The following is a 24,569-nucleotide window of genomic DNA, read 5'->3' as shown; positions in this document are numbered from 1 at the left end:
GGGGAAGGCACACTTTTTGAAGCTGATGTTAACCTCATGATGGATCATTTAATGAAAGTGTGATGTGATGGAATGTCAAACGGCGCACGTGATGGATGTCCTTTCACCTACCATTAATGGTAGGATTTAGACGTTTTAGGTACCATTTCATGCGATGAGCATATAAGAGCATAGAACTATGCATCCCATACTCGTCGCAGTACTCATTCATTTTTCGACCCTAATTCTAATCGATTCCAAAGGTAATCAAAATCATGTGAAGCAATCATATTTCAAAAAAAAATTCAAGAAAAAATAATTAAATAAATAGAAATTAAAATTCAAACTAAGAAAAGAAAATACAAAAGGATGTGACACGTCCCTGAAAAGATGTCAGCTTTGTCATCCAAGGACTTGTTCACCGCATCATTCAGGTTTGCCTAATTCGATGGAGGCTTTCTGGCGATCAATGTTGCCTCTATAGTATGGCTTGAGTCTTTGACCATTAACCTTCAATGGGTCTGATCCGTCCTCCTGTGTTAGTTCCACTGATCCGTGAGGGTAGATCTCCTTAATTACAAATAGTTCTGATCGTCGTGATTTCAATTTTCATAGGAATAATCGAAGATGTGAGTTAAATAAAAGAATTTTTTGTCCAATCTCAAAATCTTTCTTACTTATGTGTTGGTCGTGCCAATGCTTCATGCGCTCTTTATAGATTTTGGCGTTCTTGTACGCCTGCAATCTCCATTCATCTAACTCATGCAGCTGCAATTTTCTTGCTTCCCCTACTGCATCGATATTGAAGTAGAGTTTCTTGGTTGCCCAGAATGCTTTGTACTCAAGTTCCAAAGGTAAATGGCAAGCTTTGCCAAATACAAGCACGTAAGGGGACATTCCAATGGGCGTTTTATACGCCATTTGGTAGGCCTACAATGCCTCGTCTAACTTATGCATCCAATCCTTCCGTGTTGTGTTGACAACCTTCTCAAGTATGTACTTGATTTCTCTATTGGACACTTCAGCTTGTCCAGTGGTTTGGGGATGGTAAGTTGTTGCGATTTTGTGATGGATATTATACTTGAGTAACAGCTTGTTAACAATGTGATTAATGAAGTAGATGCCCTCATCGCTTATGATGGCACGTAGAGTGCCAAAGCGGGTGAAGATATTTTCCTAAAGGAATTTTGATACTGTTGCCGCATCATTTGAAGCACAAAAAATCGCTTCAACCCATTTTAAGACATAATCAACAGCTACTAAAATGTAGTTGTGGTCGTTGGATGGCAGGAATGGGCCCATGAAATCTATTCCCCATACATCAAATAACTCAAATTCTAAAATAACACTTAATGGCATCTCATTTCTTCCATAAATATTCCTGGTGTGTTGTCAATTCTCGCATCTCATTACATATACCCTGGCATCTTTGAAAAGCATTGGTCAATAATACCCACTTTGAAGTACTTTAGCTATTGTATGTTGACCCCCAAAATGTCCACCAAATGATGACTCATGGAATTGATATAAGATGTGTTGATATGCAGTCTCTGGTACACATTGTCTGAAAATATGGTCAAGGTCTCGCTTGTAAAGGTGAGGCTCGTCCCAATAATAGAACTTACATTCATTTTTCAGCTTCTTCTTTTGTTGTGAAGTGTATTTTTTTGGAAATTGCTTGCATACCAGATAATTGACAATATCAACATACCGGGGCAAAATTTCATCAATCTTCAATATCTTTTCATCAGGCGTTTACCTCTAGTTGTAGTTAATCGCATTCGGCGTTCTCAAGGACCGATAGGTGGTCTACTACCTTGCTCTCTGATCCCTTACGATCAACAATTTTTCTATCGAACTTTTGCAAAAGCAGCATCCATCTAATCGACTGCAGCTTCGCATCCTTTTTGGTCGTCAAATACTTGTTGTCGAGTGATCTATATGGATAATAACTTTTGATCCCAACAAATAAGATCTGAATTTTTCAACTGCAAACACTACTGCGAGTAACTCTTTCTCAGTTTTTGTATAGTTCATTTGTGCACTATCAAGAGTTTTGCTTGCATATGCGATCAGTTGAAGAATCTTATCTTTGCACTGCGCTAGGGTTGCCCTCATCGCATAGTCACTTGCATCGCACATTAATTCAAAGGTACTTGACCAATCGGGTGCGATCAGAATGGACACTTTGACTAGTGCTTACTTTAGTGTTTCAAATGCTATCAAACAATCATGGTTGAATTCAAAAGTTCTATTAACTCCCAACATCATGTTCAAAGGACGTGCGATCTTTGAGAATTCTTTGATAAATCGTCGATAGAACCCGACATGTCTAAGAAAGCTACGTAGTGTCTTGACATTTGTAGGCGGTGGCAGTTTTTTCACGACTTCTATTTTCGCTTTATCAACCTTTAACCCCTACTTAGACACCTTGTGTCCAAGCAAAATCCCTTCAGTTACCATAAAATGACACTTTTCCCAGTTAAGAACCAGATTGGCGTTTTCACACATTCTCAATATTTTTTTCAAGATTGGCCAGGCATACGTCATAAGTTTACCCATAACCTGAGAAATCATTCATATAAATTTCTACTGATTCTTCCAGATAGTCAAAGAAGATGGCCATCATGCACCTCTAAAAGATGCTAGAGGCATTGTATAGCCCAAAGGGCATGCGCCAGAAGGCGAATGTTCCATATGGGTAGGTAAAGGTTGTTTTCTCTTGATCCTCTAGTGCAATCATGATTTGATTGTACCCTGCAACCATCTAGAAAGCAGAATAAGACATTACCTATTAATCTATCTAGCATATGAACAATAAAAGGTAAGGGGATGTGGTTCTTATTTGTCATCGTGTTGAGCTTTTTATAGTCCGTATTGATCCTCCATCCTGTGACTATTTGTGTAGGGATGAGTTTGTTGTTTTGATTAGGGACTGCTGTGATACCACCTTTTTTGGGAACGCATTGTATAAGGTGTACCCATTTACTGTCTGCAATGGGAAAGATAGCCCCTGCATCCAACCACTTAATGATCTCTTTTTTTACAACTTCCTTCATTGTAGGATTGAGCCTACGCTGATGTTCAATAGAGTCGTCCCTTCCATCTTCGAGTCGAATTTTATGCATGCAATAAGAGAGGTTTATTCTCTTGATATCTGCTAGGGTCCATCCTATCGCCTTAATATACTACTTCAAAATCTTTAAAAGAGCATCTTCATTTTCTTTAGAGAGTGTTGCTCAGATGATAATAGGAGAGTGTCATGTTCATCGAGAAATGCATACTTTAAATAAGCAGAGAGCGCCATTAATTCCAATACAGATGATTGCTCAAGCGAATGCTTAATCTTGCTTTCTCGATTTTCTAAGCTTAAAGGCTCAAAATTCCTCTAAATTTCTTTTATCGCATAACACGATTCAAGCTGTTGAAATTTATATCGTCGTTCTCTTCTTCCATTGCCTTATTGATTTCAAATTCAAGCTTGTAAAGCCAATCTTCTTCTAACTCAATTGCATGACATACGTTTATTTCATCAGGATATTCCATCGCTTTGAGAATATTAAACTTCATCTTTTGGCGATTTACCTGCATGGTGATTTCTCCTTTGTACACATTGATTCGCATCCTTCCCGTGGAGAGAAAATGTCTTCCTAAAATGATGGGTACATCCTTGTCAGTTTCGTAGTCTAATATTATGAAGTCGACAGGTAGAATTAATTTATCCACCTTCACCAGCACATTTTCCAATTTTCCTTCCGGTTGTACTACTTGATGGTGTTAACATTCAACATACGGAAGTAAAGCACTCTAACTACATTGATTTTAGAGATTAAGTATGCAAGTTCAATAAAAGAAGATAGGGTTTCAGAATTACAACCTTTGATAAATCCTCCAAATTAGCTCTAAACCCAGTTGAATTCTCCTCTCCAACAGCATCTGGACCACCACAAGTGTCTTCCCTACTATCCTCTGACCTTAGATTGGATTGTGGAATCCAAAATGAGAAGAGATCTGAAGTAATTTGGAGAGATTTTTCGTTTTCGTGTCAAGTTTTGAGAGAATCCATTTTCTCTATAAAAAAAAAATCTAATTGCATCAATCTCATCTCAATTGATTGAGATAGTTTTTAATCTTCTTCAACATTCAATCAAATTGCATGATTTTTTACACCAAACATATCATAAAGAAGTGGATTTCTTAGGTGTTTTAGATAATGGTTGAAGTGGGAAAAACCCACTTAACCCTAATTTCTATTTTTTTTTAATGATTTTTCTATAAAAATCATATTTATTTGAAATTTCAATTTCCAAATATAAATAGAATTTCAATTGTATAAAATATTAATTCATTAATTAATATTTAAATAAAATTAATTCTAATAAACAATTTTAAATCAAATTAATTCTAATTAATTAATTAATTAATTATCAAATATTAAATTAATATAACACCTATTTCAAACATGAATCCCTATTCATGTAATCAATATTTAAATCATATTTAAATACTTCCACTTCTCCAATTTGTTTAATACAACAATTAAATGTTTTGATTATATCTAATATGATCAATAATTCCCTTAAATCGAATTTGAACATTTCGAATTTTCTCATCACTATTCTAAGGTTTAGTCCATTTATGAGCTATGAGCTCCAGTGATTTGAGATTAATTGGCTAAACCCTTTTAACTGAATTAATCAACATTCGTTAACTACTGGGTCACCCCATTAAAGTCCAGTAGCTGCAATCTCCTCCCTATAGATATATTTCTATCCACTTGATTTGACCATGATCAGTAAGTCGATCCTTCACAGGTTTTTTATATCTACAGCTAAGTCAAAATTACACTAGGTCAAAATTACATTTTTACCCCTGTAATATATCTTGCTCCTTACGTCTCCACTGATCCACTAATGGACAATTGGTTTATAATCTTACTAATAAACTGAGTCCCCCTCAGTCATAAAGAGGACATGGCCCCTTGTTCAAGACTAGGAGTCAATACTTAAGGGAACAACCTATCTACTACCAAAGAAAGTGGATAGGAGCGAATTCCATCTTACAAGACTATATCTTTAGTTGTCTACCTGGTCTTACCCCTAAAATGGGAGGCTTAATGAACGGTGATGTTGAGTCACTCTCACCATTGCAAATTAAAGGATAATCCTGAATAAACGAGAGTTCATAGTTAGCTCAAGATCGAGATTGAATTACCTTAGGTCATCGAGTTTAAATAGTCAGTTTTAACAGTAAACGGTGTCATAAAGAAAAGTGATTATTTCGTGGTTCAATCTTATGCAAGCATCTTTACATAGGATACCTCCACTTGCATGTCTCCACATGAACGATTTCGGGATCACATCATTTGTATCAAATACAAAGTGGGTCGCATCCATAGTGTCCCCATGGTAAGGTACCCAACCTTATCCTTACACTTATAGACCATTTTGGCTATATACTCAAACTTGATCCTCTTTTACGTCTCCGTATAAAAGTTCAAGTATTCATGCTATAGCCAGGGGTTCGTTAGTTTATTGAATTTAGGCTATTACAAGTGCAATTTACATGTTCAATAACAACTTTATTGAATAAACATCAATAACAACTTTATTGTAAATAGAATAAATTTAAAGATTACAAACTGCGAGTTTTAGGACATACAACCCAACATTACTGAACGGTGTACCAATTGTAGAGTGATCGTTGTGGACGCAAGCTCTCCAATTCCCAATCACTTGAATACTGATAATGGCATAAGATTGATACTGGCTCCCAAGTCGCAAGGGCTTGCCCTATGTGGACTCCTCCGATTGAACAAGGAATAGTAAAATTTCCCAAATCTCTCATCTTAGGTGGAACATTCTCTTGTATAATGGCACTGCACTCCTACGTCAATGCTACCATTTCATGGCTGCCCATCTTTCTTTTCTTTAAGAGAATATCATCCAAAAAAATTCACATAAGATGGAAGTTTTTCCAACGCCTCAATTAGTGGAATGTTGCTATGAGTTGTTTCAATACTCCAAGGAAACGTTGAAATTGCCCTTCATCATTCTTTCTCCTCAACCGTTGTGGATAGGAGGGCTATGTACTTCTGATGCATTTGAGGTTGAAGTTTCCTCAGTTGAATCTCTGCGTTCCTCTAGACTTTCATGCAATGGAGTTTATGTAATGAAAGTTTCCGTTGGTTGTCTATCAAGTTGTTAATCTAAAGATTGTCCATGTACCTAGTGGTTAGATTTGCGATTGAATTTTCTCTTTTATGATCTTCCTTCATTGTCTGGCCACTTCTCAATATCACCATGTGACATTGTTCTTTACCTGGACTTCCCACATTGTGAGGAACTTCAGTGTTGACTATTGCTTGGTAATGATCCTTATAGTCTGCTTTTCAATTCTCCAGCGATTTATCCCATTTGAAGTTCAAATTTTCAAATGAAGGATGCTTGACTTTGCATATCTGCCTTGTTTTTTTGTATGTATTCTTTTAACAGATTTTCAAGAGGTGAAGAAGTTGTTGGTTGTTGCGATGAGATTTACGCCTATTGGTGTCCATTCTGTCCTTGATGGAACCCAGATGGTCCATCTCTAGAGGCACCATGTTGGTTGGTCTTATTGATTTCCACCCCAAGAGAAAATTTGGTGATTTTTCCAATTGAGGTTGTAGATGTTCGAAAATGAGTTATTCTTGACAAAGAAGACAAATTTCAGATTATGCAAGCCTACCTCAGGTGAGTGAGCTTCTTCACATAAAACGCATCTCTCGTTAGCTAATTGAGTAACTGCATTCACTTGCCCATTTTGCCATCAGTTTTTTACATTGTCATTGCTTGCAACAAATTGGTCATCGCATTCACTTGCATCTGTAATGATGTGATGGCACCATCACTATGTGAACTTTCTTTTCTTCCCCTATCGCTTGATCTTGAGCCGTATTCGTTCTCTTTCCACTCTTCATGGTTCCTTGAAATGCGATTAAGGATATTTTTGGCTTCAATATAAGTTTTATTCAATAAACCGCTTGTAGCAGCAGCATTTGTAGCAGTTTAAGATGCTTCAATCAGACCATCAGAAAAAAATCTCCATTTGTAAACAGTCAGGAAGTCCATTATGTGGACAGTTTTTCACTAGCCTTTTGAACCTTGTCCATGTGTCACTTAATGTTTCATTTTCTCCCTGTTGAAAATTTGAGAGTGCGCTTCTCCTTTTTTTGTTTTCTGTTGGTGAAAAATATTTCTTCATAAATTTTTTCATGACTTACGCCATGATGTGATTTTCACTAGGTTCAAGTGAATAGATCCACTTCCTAGCGTCTTCACACAGTGAAAATGGAAATAAGGTGAGCCTAACTTCTTTAAGAGTAATGTTGGAGAATATGAACGTGTTGCATATTTTGATGAAACTTCTCAAGTGAGCATGAGGATCTTCGCCTAGTCCCCCTCCAAATTTTCCAGTTGTCTGAATCATCTGAAGTATAACAGATTTCATTTCAAACCTGGAACCATCTAGTGCTGGATGCATGAATCCAGATGAGAAATCATATAAGATAGGCAAAACATAATCTCTTATTGGTCTATTACAATCATTAGCTAGAATAATGGGGTTGGTAAGAGCAGCCGCATTGTCATTTCCATTGTCTTTTACATTGATTACTACATTTGGCTCTTCAAGATTGTTTGTTCATCTGTTATCTTCCTAGCGTTGTTCCTTTGTCTTCTTTCCTTATTTATTCTTCTTCTTCTATGAAAAGTCCTCTCGATTTCTGGGTCATATAATGGCTCAGGCACTAATCCTTCGTTCATAAAACATTTGTACCTCTTCCACAAATAGAGGTATAATATGCCAACTCTCGAAACCTGCAAAAATCAGAAATAATAATTTAGCACAACTTTCGTTACCGCAATCTCTAGTAACGGCGCTAAAAACTTAATGTGTTTCTATAGATGCGATGAGATGATTCTATGCTTTAGTCTCCTTAATTATGTAAACGCAGTGTTTTATCTAATTAAACCTAAGTGTAAGTTGAACTAGAATCCTAGTGAGTTCATGGTCAAACGTAGGGATTGCTCCTTAAAAATGTGGTGAAATGTTTTTTTCTAGATCTTAATGCAATTTTATGTCAATAATGCAGATGATTGGTTATATTCTACCACTATTATTAAAATGCAAAAGAAAAAATGGGGTGCGATGAGTATCACAATTCAAGTGAAGCAAAATGCAAAGAGAAATGTAAAATTCCAATGAATGAAATAAGGTTGAGAAAAATAACTACTAACACTTCTGAAGCAATGCATATACCACACGTTCAAGCAACTTACCCATGATCACAAGTTATACTTCTCAGTGCATTTAGCCACGATATCCTATTTCTAGAACGCATGCAATGAGTATTTAATGCAAAAGACGTATCTTTATGTTTGAAGGTATTTCTTTCCTTGTTTAATGAGATCTAAAATCTCTTGCTTTTTCAAGCAGTGATTAATTCTATTTAGAGCAATTTGTCGACTTGATCAAAAAAGTTTACGAAGTACACATTAAACAAGTTGAACACCAGTCTATGCTTTACTCAGTACATGTTAGTTTCATTTTCCTTAACCCATTATGAAACTAGTTGTTCATACTTGGTAAAAAGACGATGGATAAATAGGAAAATGTGATGGCATTCATATTGGTAGTGAAAGTTTCCCAACGTTACACAACAATACGAATGCTAATGAAGATATAAAACGAAGGATAAGGATAGAGAGTCAAGTCGTCATATGAAATTTCTTGTGCCTTCTGGCTCCTTTGAATGACTACTTCACGTTGGTTGTGATGGGGTTGACGTTCTTCTTCCTTTGCTACCAATGGAAATCTTTAGCTCTCACTCAATACTTCTCAATTAGAAAGCTTGGGAGGAAGTTATCTTTAGGAAGGAATGGAGAATTTTTACAGAGCTTTCACCAATTCTTTTTCTTTTCTTTTCTTTTCTTTTCTTTCTTTCTTTCTTTCTTTTTTTTTTTTTTTTTTTTTTTTTTTTTTTTTTTTTTTTTTTTTTTTTTTTTTTTTTTTTTTTTTTGAATGACTTTTGTGGCTATTTATAAGCATCAATGAGTAGTATTTGCGCCTCTCACTAATGATTGCGCTGACACCAGGCATTAATTTCCATACCCTGTCGCGTCGCCCTCCTCGATTTAGCAATTCATTGGCTCTATCGCAAACCTCTCATATATGCTACCAACTTTGATTGGACGGCATCCACCGCCCATGCGTCAGTTGTATTTAATGTATTGTCTCTTCTTATCGCATTGAACTTGTGCGATTCCGTTTTGGGCGTCAGGTTTTTCCACGCGCTCTGGTGGCAACAATTGCTTCATCACTTTAAGTAGATTTCTGCATTTAAAAAACTCAAATTTTATAATTTACAAGGATCGTGAATTTTTGTATGCTAGCGATCGCATAATGTAACTAATCGCATAATTTCCATGTTAAGCTAACGCATTTTTTATGATTTTTCCTAATTCTTTGAGATAAAATGAGTAAAATAACTTGTATTTCTACAAGTTATCATATGTATCTAGTACGCGATTTGATGTATCTATTTTTACGGTTACCTTTTTTTTAGGAAAAAAAGATAAGTAAATCATTTAATCTTTCTCAATCTAAAACCAGGTAGCCTATTTAAAAAGCTCGCTACTCGAGTCCAAAACAAAAACTAAAAAATAAAATAAAAAAATAAAAGACCAAACCCTAGAACCATCTAATCATCATCTTCACATTTGAGTCACCACAAAGTTCACCACAATATGACCTACTTGAATATCTTCAACAATTAAACGAAGAAGTTATTCGTTTATCTTTGTGTTTCTCCCTTTAATCTTCTTCTTCTCTAATTGGTCACTTTTTTATTGTATTTCATTGACTATTTTACTTCAACATCTTAGATGTTGTTTTTTGTATTGTATTTTCAATGTTTATATCGTATTTTGTACTATTGTCATTAGCTTGTATGCTAAATTTACCTATATCATAAATTTTTTTTAAAAAAAAATAAAAAACATCTTCAACATATCAATATTCTAACTTTTTTCATAAATTGGTGTATCGTCACATTCTATTATATCCATATTTCGTATCTATATCCGTGTCTATATTTCGTGTCTATATTTCATTATCATGGAAGAATGAACAGACATTAAATATGGGTAAAAAACAGCCATACTTAATTAAATTTATGGTCTAATTTAACAAAATTAAAAGAGAAAAAAATAGTGGGTCACGTGAACATGTGTATCGGGATAATAGTTCCAAAGCTTTGACCACTTTTTGTGGTGCATCTGAGAATTAATTTAATGAAATTATAATCGTAATATTATAATTCATCAAGCCAAATAAGTAAAAATATTACCAATCAATGCGTTAGAGATCCATAACTGGCTATTATATCGAGCTATATATTTGATTATTATTGTTACTTTTTTGGTACTATTCATTATTGTTTTTAGACAGTTTTAGTACAATTATTATTAATTATAATTACTACTGTAGTACATTATAAACGACGGTTAATTTGTGAAATTTCCTAGTAAAACATGGTGTCTCATTTTAGATGATATATAACTTAATTTTTAATATTTTCAAACATTTGAAAGACGTACTGGATATAAAATTGTAACTAGATAAGAATTTACGAGACATAAAATCGATAGTTTATAAACTTACAGACATTTTTAAATTTCATAATTCACGTAGACACAAATCTAAAAGTTAATGGAAAACATCTAAATTTATATGATTTTATGTCCCAAACTTTAATTTTAGATACCATGAAGATTCTATCGCACCTGTCGGTACCATGAAGGTCATGGTACTAACATAGATGTTCAATGTGGTAGTAGTAGTGGACCTCCCAAACCAAGCGGAGTGGAAGTGGTTCAAGTTTTTAACGGATGATTCATGAAGGAGTTATTGGAAAATCGGGCGGATGAGACATCAATGACCACTTTCAATAGTGATTTGTGACTGTTTGAAGTATAACAGTTCAACAGTTTTATGAATCAAAAGGTTCATTACAAGCCTATGTACTTATTACACAATACTAAATATATATAGAAATTAAAATCATTGATAAAAAATAAGTCGAAACATTCACAATTACTCTCTACTATTTTTACTAATTTCAACTCTTTTGTCATACCGTTGGATTATTCTCTCTAAATTACAAGTCAATTTTTGGCATCATCATAATCCTAACCGAAAAAAATTATATTTTACCATTTATTTATGTAATATAAAAAAGTGATATATATAATATAACCCAAAAAGGGTACTATCGACATTGTACAAGCTAGTGTCATAGATTTTCCGTGACTGCAAATTCAGAAAGAACGATCCAATACCAATAGAATTGCCCACGCGTCCGTTTCGATAATGCGCCACGTGGAGAGCCCTAAACGCGTAAAAATCCGATAGCGAGTCTCGGAGTTTGTACTCGCAAAGAGAGCGAGGGCAACAAGTGGTCCCGACAAGAATCATACTGCGCGCGCTCAAATAGCCCCTGTAACGGCCGCGTAAAAACCGTTTTGTTTTCTTAGGACATGGAGGACGTGAAGTACACGCGCTGGAGCTGCCGACAAAAATGTGGGTCCCATTTAGAGAGTGGGACCCAGATGGAGATTTTATCTCATTGTCTTTGATTACGCGTCCGGACGACGCGAGAGCCAGCAAGGCAGACGAGTGTCGTGTCGGCAACGATGGAGGGACAAAAGCCAAGTTACTAACTGCCACGTTGGATATCCCTGGCACGTGCGAATATNTATATATATTTTTTTTTTTTAAAGTTTAAAACAAAAATATGATGGGAAGAGTCGTAAGACGTAAGAAATTCAAATCTCATTCGTTTCATAAAAAATATTGGTTTTAACTTGTTAAGAATTAGCTATATTTCAAATGTTAACTTTTACGCTAATTTTGTAATAATTAACTTAAATTTAAATAAGGATTCATTTGATAATTATTTGATTTTTTGTTTTTATTTTTAAAAATGTAAGTCTATAAATACTATTTTCATTTTTAAATTTATTTTTTTTTTATCTACTTTTTACTAATGATTTATAAAATTAAGTCAAATTATAGAAAAAAAAATTGTTTTTAAAAGATTATTTTTGTTTTTAGAATATGGTAAAAAATTTAACCATTGTAATTAAGAAATATACAAATCATTGTATGAAATAAGAAGAAAATAGATTTAATTAAAAAAAATTACCAGATGGAACCTTAATGTTTGAAAACACGTCGAACTTAAATTTTTACTAAGTTTGATTTTGGAGAGGAAATCTTTAGATCTAAACTAGTTCCAGTTATAAATATTGGAGAAATTTAATTAAAAATGTAATATTTATGTAAGTCTAAGTTCTTAATTATGATAAAATAAAAAAATGTAGGTGAAATTTGGTATAAAATGTCAAATTTAGATGTATTTTTGTTTCTTAAATAATGTTTAATCGACACAAAATGAAAGATCTGTTTCCTTCCCTCGTTGAGCTCAAACAAATAAAGAAATAATACAAAATATTTCAATAAACATAATAAATGAAAGATAGGACCCACGTAATTCAAAGACCCAATGGGAGAAAAAGAAGATTTGCGGCTTTACTCAAAATCAATTCCTTTATTTTCGCCATTTGGTCTTCCTATCCTATCCTGTCTGTTCATTAATATCATGAATTTTCTTTTTATATATATATATAAAAAAAAAAACGACTATTTAATTTAGACATTTGTCCGATTGTCCCTTTTTTTTTTTTTTTTTTAAAAAAAAAAACGTTCGATATTTTTTTTAAATAATAGAGTTTTGGAAGGGAAAAGAGAGAGAGAGTTACTTAAGTCTATATGGAATGATTTTTTGAAGTATTTAAAAAGCACTTGAAAAGATATTCTATTAAGGCATTTAGTAGTTATCATATTTTATTGATATGGTTTCAACGAAATTTTAGTGGGAATTTATTAATTATTAAAAAAAAGTCTAATATTTGATCTTTTTTTATTGAGAAAAAAAAACAAGTTGTTGATACTATATATGATTACTTAAAAGAAAGAAGTTATATGATTTGTGTGTTAATTATTATTGTTACTCATTAATTAATTGTATGATACTCAACCTAAAGGAAGAAATTGAACATTGATAAGTTAGGTAAATTTAAGCTATAAATAGGTGTCAAAATTGAAATTTTGCCTACTCGAACATGCTAACTATCATACATCATCAATTAAAAGGTAGATTTGAATTCATACAATACATTTTAAACTCAATTTAAAAAGGATTAAATATTTTATTTTTAATTAAAAAAACGTTTGAATATCATGCACAAAATAGTTACTTATTTAGTTGTTATAATAACTAGTTAGGAATAATATGTGGGATTGTTTAATTGTTTGAAAAGTTGAAGTAAAAACCATTAAGCAACCCAACTCATCTTTTAACCGATTCAAACTTAGTTCCGGGAATAAAACAACAATTATTATACAAATATCAATGGTTTGATCTGCCATTTCGAAAGAGTTGATTGATTTACTTATTTATTAGAAAAATAAAACCCCTCTCAGATTGTAAAGGTAACAAGTTAAGTTTTTTCCCCTCTTTTTTTAATAAAATAAAATAAAAACTGTCTTTCATTTTTTAGATTTGTATTTATTGTCTAATAAAATTTTAAACTTCAAAAAAGTACAGAACCTATTAAATATTTTTAGAATGTTAGCAACTAAATAGACACAAAAATTAAAGTTCACATATTAAACTTCTAATTAAGAAAGCTTTAAACTAAAGGTAAGAACATTTTAGTGAACATTTGAGTGAGATTGGACATCTAAACCTCTTACCTAATAGTCGAGTACTTGTGTATTTGCCTTAACAGGTTAAGTTAAGCTCAAGTTAGCTTTCTTCCACAACTTAATGAATATTAAGTAATTTGTTTGAAGGAAAAAGAATTTAAGGACCAGTCAGTATGGCTATGGTTATGGCCCTGTGAAACTTGCTTGTATTCAGAAAATCATCATGAGCTCAAGAGTTGGGGAGAATATCCATTTAGCAACATTCGAGACAAAAGTAATATAATAAATGGAGGAATGAAGCTAACTTCATATCAAAATGCCCATTCCACATCATAATCTATACATGGAAAACTGATCTTGAAGAAAAAAATAAAAATTAACAATTATAATGCATCATAGTTTGAATTCATGACGCCTACACTGAATAATAAACATGGCTAGAAATACAGAGTGGGGAAAATTGTCACCTGAAGTTGCAACAATGAGCGTGTCCCCGGGCCAATTTATCCCACAGACAGATTATCTGTCTTGGAGATTGATAGTGTGCTGTAAAATAGTCTTCCATACACCCGTACTGGCAAAATTTCCAGTTGTGAGAGTATTGGACCGTCGCCACGGTACTGTTGAACTGTTCGACCCACATTCCCATGCTCACATCCTCCATCTTGAATATCTGCCATACCAAAACATCCTATTTAATACACAAATGGGGGCACAGACAAACAGAGACAATGAGGCTTATGTTGTCAAACTGACCCTCAAGCTCTTGTTTTCATGTTGAGAGACAATGTATTTAGCAATGTCAATGGAAATGATATATCCTGGCCCATTGGCATATGGAGGATAGACTTCTTCAGGCCATTCCTGATATCGTACATGGAAATTAATCATTAGCGTAAAGAAGGAAACAAAAAGGATTGTTCAAAACTTCAAAGCTTTTTGCTTAAAAGATTGAAAGAAAGTGATAGGGCCATCAATAATAAATGTATATTAAAGGAAAGGAGTTAGGTGGGCCCACTTTTGTAATTAAGTGACGAGACCATAGGAATGGAAAGGAATCAAGAAGGAATTCTAAGAGATTACAAGGTTTTTTTTTTTTTTTTTTTTTTGGGGGGGGGTATTTTTTTTTTATGATTGGGATAGATATTCAGGTCTGGGAGATAAGAGCTATCTGATCCTCTCTAAGTTTATAACCTCTTGTTGATAAATAATAATACTGGGTTCTTTCATTTGAAAAAGCCCTCCTTTTGTGTTAACCTGGGAGAAGTAATGTCAATTGGCAATTATAGTTTCAAGCAGCAATGTTGTGTTAAACATGTTAATTGATGAATGAAAGTTGTCCAGAAAAATTGGTGGATTAGCCATTTAACTCAAGGATGCACACAGTGGGATAAGAGCACAGAATAGCCAACTTTTATACGCCAACATATTTAATTTACCTCATATGTGACTGCCCATTTTCCATGTCGGAGAGGGCGATGCAAGAGGTTGAGATTGCCCATGTATAGGGACCTCTTGGATGAAATGCCTTCTATCTGTTTTAAAACAGTTTCCATCCTCACAAAGGTGTCATCGTCACATTTCATAATATACGAAGCAGTCAAGTTCACAGCCTGCAAGAAGAAAGTGAAAAACAGCATACACTAAGGTCATACGCTACTCAGTTTATAGTACAGAGGTTCTATGAAGACGATCCAAGAAATGATAAACAGAAGGGAAACCGCAAACTCACCCCAAATTCACATATGGCAATGGTCTTGAGAACAACAAGCTCATAGCGGTCCATGAAGGGCAGGATCACAATATCACCGAAGTATGCGGCTTCCTTCTTCAGAACAGCATTGACCTCCTTCCTCGGATTCTACATGGTGAATTTATACATGAGAAGAAATACAAAAAACAATGATGGAAATAAATATCAAAGAACATAAATGAAATTAAGATCTAAGAAATCCCGAGTGCAAAAGAGGATGGGAGGACTGTGACTGACTGAGCACGAGTCACAGTCTTCCATTAGTGTGGGAGCCACTCAGCTTACATGTTAATAACCAAGATAGAATAACTAAATGCTACATGTGAATTCCATGAGAAATTTCCTCCTCTGGAAATTACTAAGTCAAAACATATAAAGGCCATCTTCTCTTTCCAAGTCTTAAGGTAAAATCTAAATTATCCTTTGTTTTCCAAATAGGATAGCAGCCAAGAAAAAGCTTCCATAACCGAATAAAAGATGTACGGAGCACCTCTATTCTCAGAAAGAAAACTACTAAGTACTTCTACATTTAATATCATATGCGGCTGCCACCTCCTTATCAATATCACTGTCGGCAAGAATGGCATCGTCACAACACAAAGGCTTCATCGGGCCTTTAAAGTTCAATTTGGTATGGTTTTATATAATCAGATTTCTATAATAATTTGATTTAGCTTTATAAACAGCCAAGACAATGTGTCAACCAAATGAAAGAATGGATTTGAAGTGAATCAAAATACCAAAATAAAACCAATTGGAACGAAATAAGCCTGTAAAAGAATTGGTAAAATCACTCCAGGGGTACAAAAACATTGTCAGAAGAGAGAAACACTTCCATTTCAAATAAAGGATCCCTTGTTCCTAAGGCCTTTTGGTTGTGGTTTGCTTTCTTTTGATTAATACGAGATTTTTCATTAATCCTTATTAAAAGAAAATGCATTCAGCATATTAATTATAAAGGAAAATGAGGGAAAGAGATAGTTATGGATTGAATCACTGTTTCGGATTTGCATCATAAAGCATGATACAAGTATAGCTGTATGATTGCCACACAATACTACAGTAGTTCATAAATTATTTTTTAAAAATGTGAACCACCATAGCTAACCATTGCATGCTCTCTTATTATTTTCCTTTTCAAATGTCAACCTATTCAATTGTCAGTGGAACGTAGCACACAGAGCTTTTGTTGTCATCCAAATAGAACATTTTCAGAATACATGAATCAAAGTTACGAGATTCCTCATCTTCTGCATGCATCAGATACACAAACAATTACAACAAGTCAAAAATTACTATTGTTTGCGCTACTTTTATGAATATACCTTAGAGGGATGAACACAAGAGTCATACCAGTGCAACAAAGAAGCGAACAACTACATTTGATGACTTGACAGCTGAAGATTGCATCCAAGTTTTCCTAACAGCCATACGCTCCGCAAAGTGATTAGTAGCAGACAGAACACCAATAAAAAGAAAAATGGATCTCTTTGGTAAAGGCTGAGATTTCCATTTCTCAGACATCTCAAGAACTCGTTGGGGAGAGAAGCTTGGATGAGAAGTAGGAAGAGATGTAGCATATGTAGAATGAATGTCCACGTCTCCTTTAACTGCTAATCCAGTTGCATCTTCAAGCGTAAATCCCTAAATGAAAGTCAACGATATGAGAAAATTAATATTAAAACGTGGGAGAGATGATCGATACCAACTGCAGCAGTAAGACAAACATAGACCAAGGTGAAATAGTTATCTTCATCCTCCTCTTCTCCATATACTTACAGGGCGATAGGCAAAAGAAGTCAAGTGCCGACCACCAACATTTATATGGTATCCATCAACACCAGCACGTAGTGTTAAGATAAACAGTCGGCCCTCCATAAAGGGAAATGGCCAAGTCACTTCTGGTTTTTGCTCCCTCCCTATGAATCTCTTGAACCATGAGGTTGTTTTCGATTCTTTCGAATCTGTAATATCACTCCTCGACCATTTTTCACATCGACGATTTCCATCAACTGTCAAATAAAAAGATTGAAAGGGAACAAAATGTCAGATGGCATTGGCATTGCAGCGCAGCTAGAAGAATGAAATAATTAAGGTGTTGGAGAGGGGAAAGAAGTACACAACTTAACCATAATGGTATTGTTTTCCTTTTTATTTGTTTAAAACAAAGTGACGTGAAAATATTTATAGGAGGAGAATGTTACAAACTTTCATCCACTCTGCTATAGCATTCCCAAAACAGGAACAGACAACTAAGTCTGCACATGAAGATGTAAGAAAATGATTTGAGTAGTTGGAACGATGTGACCAACAGTTTTATACTAATGAATGCATGAGAGAAAAGTTAAAAATTATGTTTTGACTCTATGTTCAATTATTAGGAGAGGCATCTACATTGAATAATTTTTCATTAGATGCATGAGAGATATTAAAATTTATGTTTTTATTGCACACCCAATAGTTAGGAGGGGGATGGAACAGCCTTGACCGGTTTTATCAACAAAAACAATAATTTGAGGTCATTATGCTCCATCACCGGTAATAAGTGTCACGTGATGAGTGTTCGAGTGCTGGTAATGAAAAATACAAGAAAAATAGAATGGATGGGATAAACTCACCGAGCATTTCATCGTCACTACTTGATGGCAAACCATCACATCTTTGAGCCGTTCCCCACTGCATCCTATAACATGTATTATGTTCAATGACCGGCCGTTTACTCCAATCGCCTTTCAGTCGTGGATTCAAGTGAAGGATCTTTGGTGGGTCCTCCCCGTCTACAGATTTCAATCCTTGCAATTCAACCATGAACTGCGAAACCATAACATTAGGATCATCTCCCACCTTCAAAAGTTGGGGTACATACTCCTTATGAGCAAGATGCGGGGTTCCAATTATTGTAATAGATGAACCTGCAGCAAGTCCACATGGAAGAAACATGATTCCATCTCCCTCCAATAACTTTTTCCCATCAGTAGATATCCATGAAGGACATGACTCAGGCTTTCCCTCGAGTATAGAACTTTCGGCAGTCTCATTCAACCCAAATTTATCAACTTCTTCCCAAGCCTTCAAGCCTAATGTCCAAGCTTCATCTGCCATTTTCTCAAGCATAGAAAAATCATTGGTATGATTCTGCTGATTCGAAACTTTACCAGTTATCCGACCATATTTATGTTGAATTGGCTTTATGGGTCCGGTAACATTGTTCACCGCTTCAAGTGGCTCTTTTTTAGGCGTCAATGGTGCTTCTAAATGCTGGTTATCTTCCAGTTTCCGATGAAATGTATCCTTGTAAACAGAACTCAATGATGCTTTGCTAAAATCCACCCCTTCACTGTCCACTCCGTTTGAATCCAACCCAATATTATTTTCATCCCCGCTCAACGTTGCAGCAATTTCCAAAAAACGTGGAAACTTAAATGATATGAAAACTAAATACAACACTCCAATTACGAGAAGAAGATGCGATAACCTGAGCCTCCTCGCAACCGGAGGTTCGGTTTTAAGCTTCTTCATCTACAACAAAAAGAAAATTACCTAACAAAAGGCTCAAACGTACTCTACAGAAACCATAAATTACACATACAAATTCATCTAGCCCACCAAGCCTTCAGCCCCAACATCCGAACGTGGATCAACACGATGCAATACGGCAACAAAAATCTCATACACGAGCAAGAACACATACCCCCAATAACCGAAAGATCGAATGGATGTGAAATACAGGGTTTGGGAATAACCAAATTTCAGATATAACAAACAAACAAACACATTGCAATCAGAAGCATAAAAAAACTGCTGTAGAACCCCAAAATCACCGGAGTTCGTCGTCTCTTTTTTGGGATCTTAGTTGAATCTTATCCCGAAGAAACCCTATTTAGGAAATGTTGATCGAGAAAAACAACAACAAAAAATGAAACCAATCAACACGGCTGGGCAATACCAAGAAATCGCCGAAGATCAAGTTAATGCGGGAAGAACAGTCTGGCTGAAGAAATGTGACCAGAAATTTAGATTGAATACACAAATGAAAGGTCCCATAAACATCAACGAACCGGAAAGGACCGAGAACGAAGCTGTCATGTTAGATTGAAGTTAACCCATGAAATGAAAATATGAACATTTTGAGGGACTAAAATGTAAATAACTTCCCCTAAACTTTTGATTGGTAGGGTACAAATTACAATTCCAATTTTGTTCAATATTCCCACCCAATCAAATTATTTTTCAGTAAATCGTGCACTTTTTGTCCATTTATAATTAAAATTTGACCTTCCTATTAGATTCTATGCCAATTTTGTTCATTTTTGTGTTTATGGCAAGCATCTCAACAAAATGTTTAAACTTCCCAAATAAAATTATATTTTCGATCTTAATATGTTGTTGTACTAAAAAATAAAATTAAATTAACTTTTCAAATCCACCCTCTGTTCGTAAAATTCAATCGAATCTTATTTCAAAATTTTAAGACTCATTTGGTAATCATTTTATTTTTTAAAATTAAGTTTATGAATACTACTTTTACCTTCAAATTTCTTCATTTATGAACTTTTTACCAATAGTTTAAAAAGTCAAGCCAAATTTTGAGAATTAAAAAAAAATAACTTTCAAAAAATTATTTTTGTTTTTGGAATTTGGCTAAGAATTCAACCATTATATTTAAGAAAGATACAAATCATTGTAAGAAATATGGATGAAATATGTCTAATTTTCAAAAACAAAAATAAAGAAATCAAATGATTATCAAACGGGGTCTAAATTTCTAGCTTTGTAATTTTCTCAACAACTATATGGTTCGATCGAAATATGTCCTGTGAAAAATATAGTTGTCTTAAATCTAGAGGTAAATTCATGTTGTCAATTTATGACATATTTATAATAAGACCCATGCTTTCTCGCAGATCTGAAAGCCTCTAAACTTTTTACGACAATCTCGCACGTATTATTAACTCGTCAAACCATAAAAAATGTTATTATAGTGGCAATTGAACTTTTTCACGAGAAAAAATATAAGTGTATAAATTTTTATATTTGTGTCGGTTTGTTATTTAGATTTTCAAAAGTATCTAATAAATTCATTAATTTATTATTTAGTGTGGAATAGGCCACTAACAAATTCGACTTTTCTGTATGAATTAATTAATCTATTAGACATAAATTTGGTCTTTTATGTTTAATGAGACTTGACAATTTTTTTTTTCTACTTTAATAAGATCGTGATTTTTTTTAAAAAAAAATAGGGTTTAAACTCGTAAGTTTGAGAGTTTATGAACTAAATATATACAATCTTCAAAGTTAAGGGACTAGAATTGTAATTAACAAAATATATGTAACATGTCTAAATGGACATTAGCCTAAAGGGATCTTTTTAAATATAAAAAGATATTTAAAAATATTTACGCTTTATAAAAAAAAAAAGTTTTAAAAAATATTATATATTTTGAAACTTTTACTATAAAATGTAAATATTTTTTTTGAGTTTTTCTATAAATAAGAATTTTCCAACCCGTCACCAAACTTCATGGAAGACGATGTATTTTGTCCTAAATATATTTATCTTTCCTATTTGTAAAATGAAGTTAGTGATCTAAAATTAGAAAACAGTTTATATATATAATAGTTCAACGATATATTATTTATAATAATATAAATAATCATACGTGGTCAAGAGTTGAGTCCATTTATAATTAGAAATGACATTCATTTAAAATTTAAAAATAAAAAGAAAGTAGAATAAAATAAGCGACCTTTCTGATTTGAAGCAACCGTCAACAAATGATGTTATCGTCCGAATGACATGGAATTTTATTTGGTCAACCAGTCAATGTTTGACTGCCACCATAATTTACTATAGCCTGTAATATAATTATAGCTCACTTGCGAATTAAAAAATAAAAAATAAGAAAAATGTTTATATGCATCTTTAGTTGCATCTATCTTTACACGATTTATCTAAGTATTTGATTACTAAAATCTCACCTATGAAACTTTTCTTTATATATATATATCCTTTTTTATTAGGGAATGCATAGAGATGAGCGTGGTCACGACTTTATCAAAGTATTACTAGAAAATATATAGATTGCTCACTTAGTATTCTTTTTCCTTATTCATGATATTTATGCTCGTGTGTTTAAAAGGTTGTATCAATTAAAACTTAAATAATAATAATTGTATCGATTTAAACTCTAAGAAACTGTTATCAAAGTGAGTTTGGCTCAACGGTAATTGACATGATCATCTTCGTACCTAAAGATCTTTTTGGTATACAGTGTGAAAACTTAAACTTGAAAATAAATTATTCGATGAAGAGTTGTATTTTATGTTTTCAAAAATGTGTTTGGAAGTTAATTGAGAAATTGGATTATAGTTTTAAAATTGTTTTAAATATGCTTGAAATCAAACTGGAGATTTTTTTTTTTTTTTTTTAAATATTGTGATTAGGAAAATATAGTGGTTCTGAAACTATTTAGAAATATATGGTTGTTTTGAAATTTTCGAGGAACGAGATTTTGTGTAAAAATATTTTGTCGAGGGTTCAAAAAATTAAAGAAGAGGTTGAGGGTTTGACCCTTGACCTAAAGGAAATTGAAGAATAGGACAAAATTTGAAAAGGTCGATGGTTGAACCCTTAATCTGTCGATAGATTAGAGAAGAAACTCTCCCTAAAGGAAATTAAAGAATAGTTTAGTAATTATACACGATCATACAATCATTTAGTAAATTACAATGCGAATCATTTAGTAATTCTTTATTAACGTAACAATGGGTGCAGACTTCCGGAAAGAAAAGTGAAATAAATGAACAAGTTATTTATTAGGCGATAGGAATCAAACAAGATTAATCGGTCACTTACGAGACGCTAAACGAACATTTACAATCTCTCCACGATCACTCAGTATGACCAAACGATCGCTTTACTAAATCCTTTGCGATCGCCACAAACTCCTACACGATCGCCCTCTTATAACCTATACGATCACATACCTTTTACTATATAATCGTCTATCATCGACCTCCTTTAAAACGAATTTGAATCTCTGCAGCGTGTCAGCGTCTTGTCCGTCCCATCCATTTAATTTTTCCAACGTCGAACGCCCGTGAGCCAAGTTATTCAAAACTCGACCTTAACCTTATAACCCCCTCATCTTCTCACATTTTCTCACTGCCTTCATTTCTCTCATTCTCACCTGCCTTCAACCTTCGTTCTTCTCATTTCTCACTCCTTCCAACCTAATTAAAATCTTACAAATTTGCTTCTGCCTTCTTCATTTATTCATTTGGCAAATATTCTTATTCTCTCACATTTGTCCATTTAAATCGTGAGTTTGTACCTTTCTATACAAATTTAATTTTTCTTAAAGAACTATAAATGTTCATATTCTCATACTATTATATATATATATATATATATATATATTTATTATTATTTTTATTTATAGTTTTTGTTGTTGTTTGGGAAACAAAAAACAAAAAAGGTAACGTTAACAAAAAAAAAAAAAAACCAATATTCTCATAATATTTTGTTATTTTTCATACTTTTTGTTATGATCCATATTCTCATAATATTTTGTTTTTTTCATAGTTTTTGTTGCCGGATAACGGAGAAAAAAGAGAGCATTGTCATTTTGGGGAAAAAAAAGTAAAACCACTATTAAATTTGTGAGTTTACTATTTATTTATTACTTTTTTTTATTATATTTAGTAGATCTATCATGTTAATTTTTTAGTAGTTGTTGAATTCAATAATATTTACATATTGATGTTAGTAGTTATTTCTTTATTAGTATTAATCTTATTTATATTATGTTATACCAACATGTTAATCTTATTTATATTTTGTTTGTTTTTGTTTGTGTTTTAATATTTTTAGTTTAATATTATACCAAAGTTGATGTTTATGCTTTAATATTTTTAGTTTAATACAAAATTATTATTATTATTTGAAATATATTTCTTATGATATTTGATTTTTTTAGTATTAACTTTGAAAATATAGTTTAAAATAGTTTGAAAAAGTTTAATTTATTGTTAGGTTTAAAAATGGTTATAAAAAGTTAATTTATTGTTATGTTTAAAAAGTTGATATTCATAAACCTTAAAAAGTTGATGTTTATAATTTAAAAATTTTAATATTTTTAGTTTAATACAAAATTATTGTGAACTTTTAAATATACTTATTATAATATTTTATTTATTTTTTTGTATTAAATTTTAAAAAAATAGTTTTAAAAAGTTTACCCCATTGTAATGTTTAAAAAGTTGATGTTTATAGTTTAAAAGCTTTAATATTTTTATTTAATACAAAATTATTGTGATTTTTTGTATAAATTTCTTATGGTATTCGAAAAGTTTATTTATTGTTATGTTTAAAAATAGTTTAAAAGGTTTACCTTATTGTGTTTTTTTAAATATATTTCTTATAATATTTTTTTATTGTGGTTTGTTTCTGTTTAAATTTGATAATTAGTATAACAATTAGTAATGTGTTGTTTGTCTTTTTTTTAAGAAAATGGCGAACAAATGCTTGGGATTTATGTTGTTTATAAATGGTAATATGATTGATGGTATTGACGGAGTTGACTAACCACCAAGTGGGGTTTTAGCATAAATATGAACAACTTTAATAAAAAATACAAATTTAATACATTGAAAAATTATGTTTATCGTGTCGAGTGCCAGTTTCAAATTCGGAAGTTCAATAAAGCAATTGAAGATGTCAAATGAATAAATCAAACGTTTTTCTTTTACAACATTGGTTTAGAGCAATGAACTCAAGCACATGATGGAGGGTTCAGATATGGGTGAATGATAACAAATATATCCGAGTGCATAAATGGCGTTCTCAAAGGAGCTCAGATGTTGCTTGCTCGAATAGCATTCTTCAACTACGTGAATTATTTCGAGAAAATAAGAGATGAAATAAGGGATGCATTAGATTGTCAAGATAAATACACCTGATAATAATAATAATAATAATATTATTATTATTATATATATTATTAACAATTTGTTTCAAGCATAG

The 24,569-nt window shown here is 32.8% G+C and overlaps 2 protein-coding genes across 2 annotated transcripts; both read right to left on the bottom strand.

The window, feature by feature from the left end:
- Positions 1-405: 405 nt before the first annotated feature.
- On the bottom strand, positions 406-900 carry LOC120073050. The gene is made up of 2 exons (XM_039025649.1): positions 657-900; positions 406-566 (listed from the first exon to the last, which is right to left on the bottom strand). The coding sequence occupies exons 1-2, from the start codon at positions 898-900 to the stop codon at positions 406-408; spliced, it is 405 nt and encodes a 134-aa protein (XP_038881577.1).
- A 13,124-nt stretch (positions 901-14,024) lies between these two features.
- LOC120073635 (hydroxyproline O-galactosyltransferase GALT2) lies at positions 14,025-19,646 on the bottom strand. Its single transcript, XM_039026441.1, has 7 exons — positions 18,160-19,646; positions 17,321-17,553; positions 16,895-17,185; positions 15,521-15,649; positions 15,228-15,401; positions 14,545-14,652; positions 14,025-14,461 (listed from the first exon to the last, which is right to left on the bottom strand). Exons 1-7 carry the CDS (start codon positions 19,058-19,060, stop codon positions 14,252-14,254), a joined length of 2,046 nt encoding a protein of 681 aa, XP_038882369.1. The 5' UTR covers positions 19,061-19,646; the 3' UTR covers positions 14,025-14,251.
- Between the last annotated feature and the right edge of the window lie 4,923 nt (positions 19,647-24,569).

Source organism: Benincasa hispida, chromosome 3 (genome assembly GCF_009727055.1).
Source record: "Benincasa hispida cultivar B227 chromosome 3, ASM972705v1, whole genome shotgun sequence".
In the NCBI taxonomy this organism is placed as follows: domain Eukaryota; kingdom Viridiplantae; phylum Streptophyta; class Magnoliopsida; order Cucurbitales; family Cucurbitaceae; genus Benincasa; species Benincasa hispida.
Note: the sequence above shows the minus strand (reverse complement) of the source record. Positions and strands in the feature narration are given on the sequence as shown.

Bases quoted from the DNA above. Each gene is read 5' to 3' on its own strand.
- LOC120073050 (XM_039025649.1), bottom strand. From the start codon at position 900: ATGGCGTATAAAACGCCCATTGGAATGTCCCCTTACGTGCTTGTATTT. The intron at 567-656 runs GTAAGAAAGATT...CACGACGATCAG, and splicing joins TTGGCACGACCAACACATAA to AACTATTTGTAATTAAGGAG.
- LOC120073635 (XM_039026441.1), bottom strand. From the start codon at position 19,060: ATGAAGAAGCTTAAAACCGAACCTCCGGTTGCGAGGAGGCTCAGGTTA. The intron at 15,650-16,894 runs GTATGACTCTTG...TTCACCATGTAG, and splicing joins TTCGCTTCTTTGTTGCACTG to AATCCGAGGAAGGAGGTCAA. The intron at 14,462-14,544 runs GTCAGTTTGACA...TTGGTATGGCAG, and splicing joins ATGAAAACAAGAGCTTGAGG to ATATTCAAGATGGAGGATGT.